Raw genomic sequence first — 11,749 nt, forward strand, 5'->3', positions numbered from 1 at the left:
CGACGTTGGGCAGCACCACATCGAAATAGGCGCTGCGAGGGAACGTCTACACGCCAAAGTAGCACACATCGAAATAAGGGTGCCAGGAACAGCTGCAGACAGGGTCACAGGGCAGACTCAACAGCAAGCCGCTCCCTTAAAGGGCCCCTCCCAGACACACTTGCACTAAGCAGCACAAGATACACAGAGCCGACAACTAGTTGCAGACCCTGTGCATGCAGCATGGATCCCCAGCTGCAGCAGCAGCAGCCAGAAGCCCTGGGCTAAGGGCTGCTGCACACGGTGACCATAGAGCCCCACAGGGGCTGGAGAGAGAGCGTCTCTCAACCCCTCAGCTGATGGCCGCCATGGAGGACTCCGCTATTTCGATGTTGCGGGACGTGGATCGTCTACACGTTCCCTACTTCGATGTTGAACGTCGAAGTAGGGCGCTATTCCCATCCCCTCATGGGGTTAGCGACTTCGATGTCTCGCCGTCTAACGTCGAAGTTAACTTCGAAATAGTGCCCAACACGTGTAGCCGTGACGGGCGCTATTTCGACGTTGGCGCCGCTACTTCAAAGTAGCGTGCACGTGTAGACGCGGCTAGAGTGTCAGAGTGGGAGTCAGCCCTGACAGTCTCATTTGATTCAATTAAGGCCTGACCACTAATCTTTTCATGGAGAGATATGCCAGGTGTGTGTGTGAATTTGTCTGTGTATTCACATGTTTATCTAAATAAAGGCACACATCACCTCTATCACAACTTTATGAAATAAAGCCTGTCCACTGCAGTGATTTTGGAGCGCATCCAACTTACATCTTAGTGAAATCCTTTTAAAGTACTTGGTCTTTTGTGTTCTGCAAATTTAAGGGGTGATTATGGACCATGGAATATTTTTCATCTCAGTCCAGAATATTACTTATGTTGCATTCAACAACAATTAGCCACACATCTTAGGAGTCCATCTTTTAATTTTGTCCAGTGTGCTTCACTTGTAAAGAGAGTAAAACAGTCGTGTTGAAATGAAGTAAAGGGACAGCAGAGACACTTCTGCTCTTCCATTTAACAATATTCCATCAGTGTTGAATAAAATCCAGTGTTGCATCTGTTTAATCTCCATCTTCTGTTAGGGAACTACAATCTTGCTTTACAGTGAAATGTACTTGGTGATTTACTAGCACTGTTTTGTCTTTTACTTCTTTGAGGCAAAGAATTCCTCCGTATGGAAATATTCTATAGACTTATCAGAAATTACAATCTTTTTGGGAACCACCCTGTAGTATTTAGTTAATTACATTTCTGCTACTCAAATTTGACAAGATGGTTGAAAGAACTCTGTTGAAAGGCTAAATTTCACTTTAGGGTTCCAGCGTAATTTGTACAGAGCCCTGCTTCATTTCTGTAGTAATCCTATTGGCTAGATCCCTATTAAATTCTATCAGCATTCCTTAAAGCTAGTCCTGTCCAAATTTCAGCTCCACTAATTATGTTGCTCTCACTTTGTAAGCACCGTTGGACTACCTTTTCAAATGATCTTGTGGGGAGTGTGTAGATCTAGTGCTGCTCCCATGGAAATCAGAATCAAAATTCCATTGTTGTCAATGTGGCAGGAGCCTCTTTTTGTTAGCAGTAGGATCCACTGTTGCTTGGAGAGTGTTTGCATCCATGGACAGTCACCATGGAGACAGCAAACAATGGAGATTCCAAGACAGGCGAGTTCCACACATTAACAAGGCAGAGGGACACGTAGACCCCGTGCTGCCTAGTCTCTACTATATGAACACAGAACCTCATTCACCTCCCAGCAGGGGAAGGGCAGAGGAGCCCTGGATTCTATGAGAGTGGTGTGGAAGAGGTGCTGCTGATACTAAAAAACATGCATACATCTCAGAGGGATGTGCAGGAATGGTACCTTCCCAGCTGGCAAATAAAACCAAAGTACTCCACGAAAGTGCTCATTGGAAACTGGTTGGAAGAGAGGAAGAGGGTAAGATTGGATAAAAGAAAAGGGAGAATGAGAATAGAGAGGGTCAGACCTGATGCTCTGGAGATACTCAACCTCCAAACTTTTGGGACATTTGGTTCCAGGCCCATCTCAAAAAAATGCTTCCATGCATTCTGGCCTGGAGGTGGTGCTCTTTCCTGGGAGCCAATAGTAAAACAGTGCCCAAGCATGAGGCCAAAGGTTGTGGTGTAAATGCAGAGAGTCTTACAGATAACACATAAAGTGACAACTTTGGATCATTAAAAATCCCCTGGTGTTTCTCCCAAGACCGGGGAAGTTCATTCCAGTTTTTTGGTTTATGTGTCTACCTCAGATTCCCCAGTGGTTTCAAGGTGGATTGGACATTCTCTTTATGTCTTGGACTGTCACTGGGTGTTGTGTAAAGACTGCCTGATTTCCATCCCAGACAGGAGCAGCTGTATTTCCGTAGTGGGTACAGACAATCCTGTACTAGCCCATACACTTGGTAACCTGCTTCTAAAATCTATCAAGCGCTTATTCATTATTTTAATTATTCATTTTTACTGAGTTTGGCTTTAGCAAAGCTCTGTTCCTCACAGTGAGACAGCCAACCCCTGCATCCTCTTTTCTTGGATAAGGAAAACAGCTTCTGTCATAATGGCATTTCAGAAGTGTTCTTCCTGAGGGACAAACTATGCCTTATTTTTTAATTAAGATAGCAAACATGTTAAAGTTTTACTGGGTGCCTAAAATCCTTTTATGTTAGGATACTAGCATCACTTATATTCTTCTCTGTCAGGCTCTCTCCACACATGGGCTGTACAAATTTTTTTTAGGTGGCACTTTTTATACCAAAGTAGCTCAAAGTAATGCCTACACTGGAAGCTCTTTGAGACAAGGATTTGTCTCTTAGTCTGTATTTGTAGAGCACATAGCACAGTGAGATCCTAATGTTTGCTGGGGTCCCTACACATGGCTGTCATCCATAAAAATGATATATACCCACCAATGAATTGCGGCCACTTCAGAGTGGGAACACAACAGCTGTTTAACAGCACACAAAAATACTTTTGATCAAAGATCTGCTACACTTTCTCCTCCACAAACTGCTACAAGTAACACCCAATCTCTTTATACAAAATGCTGGGTGGGGGATGGGGCTGGAAAAAACAGTGAGAATTCCCATGGCACCTTATAGACTAACAGATTTTTTGTGGGTAAAGACCTGCTTTGTCAGATGCCAGGGGAGTTGGGGGGTGGGGTGCGACTGGAATGCCAGTGGGACTGAAATGACGGCCATTGTTCTGAATGTCATGTCAAGCAAAGAACAGCAACTCCAGCAGCAAAGCCATCCAACAGACCACGTAGATCCTAATACTGGTTCAGTATTGATTCAAATAGAACTACCTCCTTTTAAAACAAAAAAGCAGTCCTGTAGCCCTTTAAAAACTAACAATATAATTTATTAGGTGATGAGCTTTCAAGGGACAGACCCACATATCTGGAAAATCCTGGTAATTTTAAATCGTTCTAACCCCTTCTGTCAGTCCTCTGCTATTTCATCGAATCACAACCAAACTGCAACTCAGACGGACATCACTTATCTTACAAGATCTGACAGGTTCACAGTGAGCGGAGAGATATTTGAAGGGTGTAGATATAACACAAGGAGAGGAATTACTTAGGATGTTGCACCGAAGTATGAAATAGGAGGAAATGAAAAAAAGGGAAAACTTAAGTTGCAGGTAAAGAAATGCTGCCTGAACATGAGATGTATTAGGGAAGAGGTCCCGCCACTTGGGATGTTTAAAAAAGGATGGGACAAGATCCTAGAAGCTATACTGTAGGGAATCCTGCACTGGGTGGGAGAGAGCTCAAGGATCGAAAAGAAATTTGATTCTCAGACCTGGCCAAAGAGTTTGAGGGGACCAAAGTGGCACACTGACAGTGGGTCCTGGCTGGTGGACTGTGCATAACGAAAAGGAGCATGGGTCCCTGAAGGCATGGGGCCCAAGGCCACTGCCTTGCATGCCTGTCCCTAAGGCCAGATCTGTTGATCTTTTTCTCCCAGGAGTGAAGCCTACACTAGGTGAAAAAGTATGGCAAAAATCATTGGTGAGCTTGTAAATGCCCATTCATAAGCATCACACAAGGGCTTTTCACAATGGCTGGTGTTACTGGTTGATTCATTGCAATATCAGAGCCAGGGCCTTTGGGGCAGGCTGTTGTAAGCAACAGGAGTGTCCTAAGTGCAAACCAGGAAGTCGTTGGCACTGAGGCTTTGTTGATCTTCAGAAGCCAAAGGGAGATGTTTTAAATGTGCAGAAGTCATCCCACTCAACAGGAGTTTGACACTCTATTAAAGTGTTCATTAAGAGACTAATTAGATTATAAGGCTATTATGGGTTGGAGGCAAGTTCTACCCCACCCTTCCTGTTTAGTTAGTTAGTGTGGGTTTTGCACGACTCTGCAGATAGTCAAATGAAGCAGCATGATCCTCACCTGTAGAACTGTAAGCAAAGGGTGTTAATTACAGCAGGGGTGTGCAAAGTGGAGGGTGGGCCTCCTGCGGGGTGGGGGACGTGACATTTCCTAAGGAGGGTGCAACATGATCAGCTGCTGGGTTTCAAGCTCATCCATTTAAATAAAATTGTTGAAATACGTTACTGGTACTGTTTTTGTGTATAGTGACAGACAGAAAGCCGTGCGAGTCTATATACTATCAAAAAAAAAAAAAGCAGTCCAGTAGCACTTTAAAGATGAACAAAATAATCTATTAGGTGATGAGCTTTCGTGGGACAGACCCACTTCTTCAGACCATAGCCATACCAGAACAGACTCAATATTTAAGGCACAGAGAACCAAAAACAGTAATCAGGGTTGACAGATCAGAAAAATACGTATTATGGTGAACAAATGAGAGAGCAGAGGGGCAGAAGGAGTGTTGGTGGGGGGGCGGGGAGTCAAGAATTAGATAAAGCAAAGTATGTAAAAGAGCCCCTATAATGAGATAGAAAATTGCCATCTGGTTCAAACCACGTGTTAATGTGTCGAATTTGAATATAAAAAAGAGAGGTCAGCAGTCTCTCTTTCCAAATGGCTGTGAAAGTTCCTTTTCAGTAAAACGAAGACTTTCAGGTCCTTAACAGAATGGCTCACTCCGTTAAAGTGCTGGCTGACAGGTTTGTGAATCAGGAGTGTTTTTATGTCTGTTTTACACCCATTAATTCTTTGTCTAAGAGAGTCTGAAGTCTGTCCAATATACAAAGCATGTGGGCATTGTTGGCACATGATGGCATATATGATTTTAGCTGATGAACATGAGAATGTGCCCGTGATTCTGTGAATAACCTGGTGATCATTAGACCTAACATTCTCATGTTCCTCAACGAACATCTTATATGCCATCATGTGCCAACAATGCCCACATGCTTCATATATTGGACAGACTGCAAACTCTCTTAGACAAAGAATAAATGGGCATAAAACACACATAAGAATGCTCATAACAAATTATTTTGTTAGTCTTTAAAGTGCTACTGGCCTGCTTTTTTGTTTTGTTTTTATATATGGGTGTTTACATTTATGTACCCATTAATAAAGTTTTTAGATTCTACAGACCTACTTTCTTACACATGCCAAAACGTTTCCCCCGCCCCCCGGCCTCGTATGAACATACCTGAAATTTCCACTGGTCTGAATTACATTAGATGGGTTGGGGGTCGGGGATGGTCAATTGCAGGGATGAAAATTTGGGCCCGACGTGAAAAGTTTGCTCAGTCCTGAAGTACAGTGAGAGGTCCCCATTCAAAAGGCACCTCGTTGCACTTTGAGCCTTTGGAAATCTCTCCCAATGAACAATTGTTTTGCTGCAGACCCAACAACAGGCTCAGTTGTTTCAGTGTTAATAATCACTAGGTAGTGAGTGTCTCTTTTTGGATCTCTTTTAGTTTGTAAAAGACATCGGGAAATCCAGCAACAGCATCTATGGCTCTGACTTTATTCACTTCCCTGGCTACAGAACAGATCAAACAGTAAGGAGAACCATTATGAAGAAGCTCGATGTAAGTAATACCGGGCATCTCAAGGCTCAATGGTACAGAGATTTAGTGCATGGCAAACTGGAGTGGGAATCTACACTGCATCAGGCTACTGTGAGCTGAAGCAGAGCCATCCCATCCACAGGACGAGGTGGGACAGCAGCCTTGGGCCCTTTGCTTTTGGGGCCCCGTGGCAGCTGCCCCACAAGTCCTGTGGGCAGGAGGATTACCGAGGGTCGGGGGAGTGGGTGTGGGCAGGTGTTGACAGCAGCAGCCACAGGGGATCGCCTCTCCCCTAGCCTCCTCTGCCCCACACTCACTGCGTGGTGCTCTGGCACTGGCCTCCCCACCCGTGGAACCCCACTGCTCTGTGGGTGGCTGGGAGGCCTCCAGCTGCCTGTGGAGAAGTGGGGCTTGGTGGGCTGCAAGGGTGCAGTGAAGCACCACGTGGTGAGTGGCGGGGACAGGGGTTGGCTGCGTGGAGATGAGCTTTTGTGGCTGCTGCTACTGCCACTGCCAGTCCCCTGCCTCAGGTAATCCCTGGCCAGGCTGGCTGGGGAGGGGTCTGGGGATCAGGGTAGGTGCGCAGCAGGAGAGGGGCAGGGCTGGAAGCACGTGGGGTGCAGGAGGACTGGCTGGGTGCCCGCACATGGGGCACTGGAGGAGGGGTTGCTCTGGGCCTACTGCCTCAGGATGGCCCTGAACCGAAGCGCCTCATGGACTCTGCTACTATCTGCCAAAAGTTTGGCAATATCTCTTGGTCTCTGCGGTTTGAACCCGCAGGTCAGAGGGCTGTAGATTTACACCGGGGCTTGCTGTGCTGCAAGTGGCCTCAGCCACCCTCTGGATGGGACCCAGGAGATTACCCAGGGCTCTGGCACAGGGAGGCAGCAGGAATCTCCACACTGCATTCACCACAGTGGTGGGAGCTGGAGTAGCCTGGCAGCCTGCTTTGCTCTGCCTTGCCGCCCTCTGCCACTGTGCTTGGCTCCTCTGCTTGGGGGATGGGCACAGGAACCGAGCAGGGTGGGAGGGGCTGGGGCAAAGCAGCTGGTGGGGCTTGGAAGAAGGGAAGGAGGGGGAGGCAGAGCAGGGCCTGATGGTGGGGGGTGGGCTGCCTCAGGCCCCGGGCTACCCTCAGCATAGGCCTGCCTGCATACATATGTTAATGCCTCAAAATGCCTTAGTACCACATGAGAATCACTTTTGCAATTGAGTGTCCTGCTGCACCTGCAAATGCCTGAATGTGTGTTGTATGCAAGGCTGCTGAATACGTACCTGTTCTACAGGTGCAGAACCAGAGGTTTGCTGGTCATCAGGGTTTGCCCCGTTTTTGCCAGATCCCCTGGGATACAATCTAACCTAAAAGGCTCCAGCAACTTCTGAACACTCTGTCTGTACAGTTCTTGCAGCAATACAATTTTCTGCCCCTCTCTTTACAGGGCCTGCCAAAGCAGCACCTATTTATCCATCATGAAGAGCCGAGGAAGCGAAATTTAGTCACCCAGTATGACGATCATTACAACAGACATGGCTATAATCCTGTGTTGCCCCCACTCCGCAGGTGGAATGGACAAAAGCTAGCCTGGCTCCCAGAGAAATCGGACTTTCCCATTTCTGGTACTTTTTTAGTGTTAGCCTGGTGGTCGCTCACAGAGAGACAGTGTGGTCTAGTGGTCAGCATTCAAACCTTAAAAGCCAGACAATAAATTCTAATCTTTCTTATCCAAATGGCTTGCTGTATCCCTAAGGCCGCTCACTTACTTACTTTGTGCCTTAACTTTCCCAACTGTAAAATGGAAATAATAAATAATAATATGTAACCACCACAGAGGAGAGCAGGGAAATTTAATTAACAGGCCAAGCTTTCCTCCCATGTGCAACAGTGCAACTTCCAAAGAAAACAGTGCTGTTGAACCTGCTAGGTCAATTTGGCCTATTGTTCATAAGATTCTTTCAAGATTAAAAGTGCCTCAAACTGAGTGCTAGGTGCTATGAACAGACTAAGGCTCCCTGTTAATTTCTTATTGTGTAAGCATAAAGTCATGTCTTGTGGTTACAAAATGCAGGAAACTTCTGAATTTCGGGGGTTGAAGTACCCCCACTCCCTTCTGAGTTTAATTGCTTAGGGCTGAATGGGTCCCTGCTTAATATGCTTGTGGCTTCAGGGCAAAATTTCAAGTCTCTAAGTCAGTATTTCATAAACTACGTTCCACGGAACACTCACAGGTGCATCATGGCAGCGTAGCAACTAGCAACAATGTTTCACATGGATATATTTTCTGTTATTAAAACCAGATCCAATGTTACTTCTTCATTGCTATGATAACCGATTAAATAACTTCATTTTGTTTTCACTGTCTATGTTGCTGTTTTGGTTTTTTTTTTGTTTGTTTGTTTGTTTTTGGTCTGACAACATTTTTTTAAACATAATTTTCATAGGTGTTCCACATTAAAAATACTATTGTTTGGTGTTCCCGGATCTCAGAAAGTTTAAGAAACATTGTGCTAAGTGACCCAGGAATTTAAGTCCCATTTTGACATAGGAACGGGAAGTAGGTGGCTAAATACCTTTCAGGCTCTGAATCTTAGAAGCCTAATTCTCGTTGAGTGCTTAAGTTACTTCGGCTCCTCAGTCATTTAGGTGCTATGGCAAATTTTATCCATATTCTAGTAAATTGGTTCAGTTCCCCAGAAATATTGTGAACTACGGATTTAAATGTCAAAGTAATTCTGCTAACGTCTCTGTGCACCTGAGGGTTGCATATACACCACTGCTCTTGATGGGATGGAGTTGGAACTGCTCACCTGTGTGTCATAGCTCCTACACTGTCAACATTTAGCAGTACTTCTCTTCCAGTTGAGGAGTAAAGGTCTCTGGTTTGAGAGGATTAGGGTCGGAATTGTGTCCGCACGAATTTCTGAATTTGCTCCATGTTGTGTACTGTGTAACAGAAACCCTCATGGCCATGAATTTGTTTCTACCGCTATGACATTTAATCCTTTTCTGTTCCAGAACCACCCACCAACTATGGCCTTTTTGAGCAACTAGTGAAAAAATGGACCCAAAAAGAGGCTGGAGTGATGAAAAGCGTCTACACTGTTTCTTATGAGAAGCCACCTGTTTCTGCTTTTGCCATTCGACGACTTCCGGTCACAAATCTCCACCCGTCCCCCCGCGATGGGCAGCGTCTTCCCCATGGCCTCAACGCAAGTCTAGAATGTGATGGAGCACCAAAATGCTGTCAAGCTCTTGAGCAGCTCGTCAGAGACACAGCAGCGATCAGTACAGCACTGTAACGTGTTCATTACGATAATATAACTGCTATTCAAATACAGCGTGTTGCCCAAACACCAAGACTATTCTGGTCCATGTGCTATTGGTGGAATGCTGTCTAGCGGTTGGAGCAAAGCACTGCATTGTAGGTTGATTGGGTTACATCCCCAGCTCTGCCTTTGACCAAGGGTCATGCCTCAGGCTAGACTTTGCTTCCTACTTGAAGGAGACACCTGCATGATCTTCCCGTACTACTGCGAATGGCTCAGCTGTGCCTACCCACTTACAAAGTCACCGGCATTCACTGCCTCTTCTGAGCAAGTGACATTATTCAAAGGGTGACTATGAAGCTTTTATGCCTCTCCTTGGGGGAAGAGCAGTAGGACACAGATTATGGTGAGACTACCCTATATATTTACATGCACTACCCAGACAGACTATCATATATGACACTTTATATATTAGGGTGAATACAAGATAGCTCATGAGCGCAATAGGTAAAACATATGTTACTTCCGTGGCATGGTCCTAGTTTACACATTTTTGTTTTATTTGTGGGTGTGGGCAAGACTTGCTGAATAATGTTCGTGAATTGCTTTGAGATCCTAAGCCTGGAAAGGTATTATTGCTTAGTAGCAAAAAGTTCAAAACAAAGGAATCTATAGGCTAGGAAGAAGCTGGGGGTGCTTGGTTGTGACTGAACTGGTTTGCAATTTGTAATGAGTTTGACTGATGCTTACGAGGAATTCTTTGGAGGTTACATCCAAATTAGCTGGGAAGATTGACCCCGAGGGTTGATCTTCTGGGGTTCGATTTTGTGCATCTAGTAGGGATGCATGAAATTGACCTCTCGGGTTGCAGTCGATCCCTGTACTCCTTGCAAAATGCAAGGATTAAGGGAGGTTGATGGGAGGAGAAACTTTCCCAGCGACCTTGTTCAGTAGGGACAGCTAAGTAAGCCGAGCACAGACGGGATGATTCTAGCTACACAGTTGCCATAGCTAGAACTTCGTATTTGTGGTCAACTTACTTTGCCTAGTGTGGACATAGCCTCAGTGGTAATGGTGGAGTAACGTGATTTGGGTGAATAACATTTTAGTCTTTCAGGATAAATGGAATTTGACTAACTCTTAGTCAGACCTGTTCTGATTACATTTTGTACAGCCATCTACACTGGAAATGCAACCTGATCTCTCAAAGCCAGGCTGACCGCATCGAAAGTCACAGCTACACAATTACCGGTTTAAGCGCTTGCCCATTGAGTAAGGGTTGAGCAATCTGACTCTAAGATGAAGATGTGCCAATCGTTCCACTGCCAAGTGAAGCGGTACTCATTTTAAATAAAGTGTGCGGAATCGATCTGTCTTCATTTGCCCTTTGCACTCAAATACAGTGATAACGTCTAAAGAGAGAAACTTGTTGCAGCAAAACTGCATTTGTTTAGATGGGCCCTTAAGCGGGGCAGATCACACAAAGTAACTTTGTTTCTATAACCTGACTTACAAGGTTCATATAACTTGAGTGCATGCAGGGTTTGGTTTGCATAAAAACAAAATTTAGTCACTTTATAAAAGCAGAAATAATGCTCCCAGCTCCTTTTTCACAGGAAACCCACAAAAGCAAATTTAACAACAATGAGAAAACCAGAGACGGAGGAGAAGACTCTCTTCCTTGAAAGGTGCTGATTTAAGTGTGTTTGGGTAATTGGCTATATGGAAATTACAGTGTCAACATCTTCATAGTTATGACAAGTTACAGTAAACGCTTTCATACCTGGCAGCCTTGGGATGGGGGAGGTTGCTGAATATTCAAATATTCTAGATAATAGAGAGGTATATCTAGCAATTCATAACACTAAAGAAAAACAAGATTTGATATTAAGAAACAAACAAAAATCTATGCAGAGTACTTTATTTACCAACAACAATGGCATTGTACACTGTAAACTTGTACTGTATTTGTTGTATTTATTTGTATTTACTTTCACTATATTGTACTTCTGGAAAACATAACTAAAATTTACTTATGATTAAAATGCCAGTTATTTGAGAGTTCCGGATGATAGAATGCCGGATATGAGAGAGTTTAGTGCAGATCAAAGTTGTAATGAAGTCAGGCATCTTTATCAAGGAGAGGTTTCACAATGGTAATAATTTTATACAGTACATCCATTTCTCACTACTGCTCATTTCAGATTAGGGGGCTCGCTGTTACAGACTGTGAATAATATTTATTGTTAATTATTATTATTATTAAAGTTAATGAGACTAGTTTATTTTACTGACCTATTTTTAAAGCTAAGTTCTGTGTGCATGTTTTTCACCAATGAATTTTTACATTTACCTCAGAGATAGGCCCATATAGCAAAATCTTAGTTCAGAATTTGAAACCTTAAAGTTTGGGGATATTGGAGGGGTCCCATCAGGCCCACCAACAAGAGGGGTCAAGGGCACAGTTGCCCCAGGGCCCCTTTGCAGTGCCAG

The 11,749-nt window shown here is 44.5% G+C and overlaps 1 protein-coding gene across 1 annotated transcript; it reads left to right on the forward strand.

The window, feature by feature from the left end:
- Positions 1 to 1,859: 1,859 nt before the first annotated feature.
- CFAP107 (cilia and flagella associated protein 107) lies at positions 1,860 to 11,467 on the forward strand. The gene is made up of 4 exons (XM_074975725.1): positions 1,860 to 1,970; positions 5,900 to 6,013; positions 7,432 to 7,609; positions 9,006 to 11,467. The coding sequence occupies exons 1-4, from the start codon at positions 1,860 to 1,862 to the stop codon at positions 9,287 to 9,289; spliced, it is 687 nt and encodes a 228-aa protein (XP_074831826.1). The 3' UTR covers positions 9,290 to 11,467.
- Positions 11,468 to 11,749: the final 282 nt, after the last annotated feature.

The sequence above is a fragment of the Carettochelys insculpta genome, chromosome 23 (assembly GCF_033958435.1).
Source record: "Carettochelys insculpta isolate YL-2023 chromosome 23, ASM3395843v1, whole genome shotgun sequence".
Taxonomy (NCBI): domain Eukaryota; kingdom Metazoa; phylum Chordata; order Testudines; family Carettochelyidae; genus Carettochelys; species Carettochelys insculpta.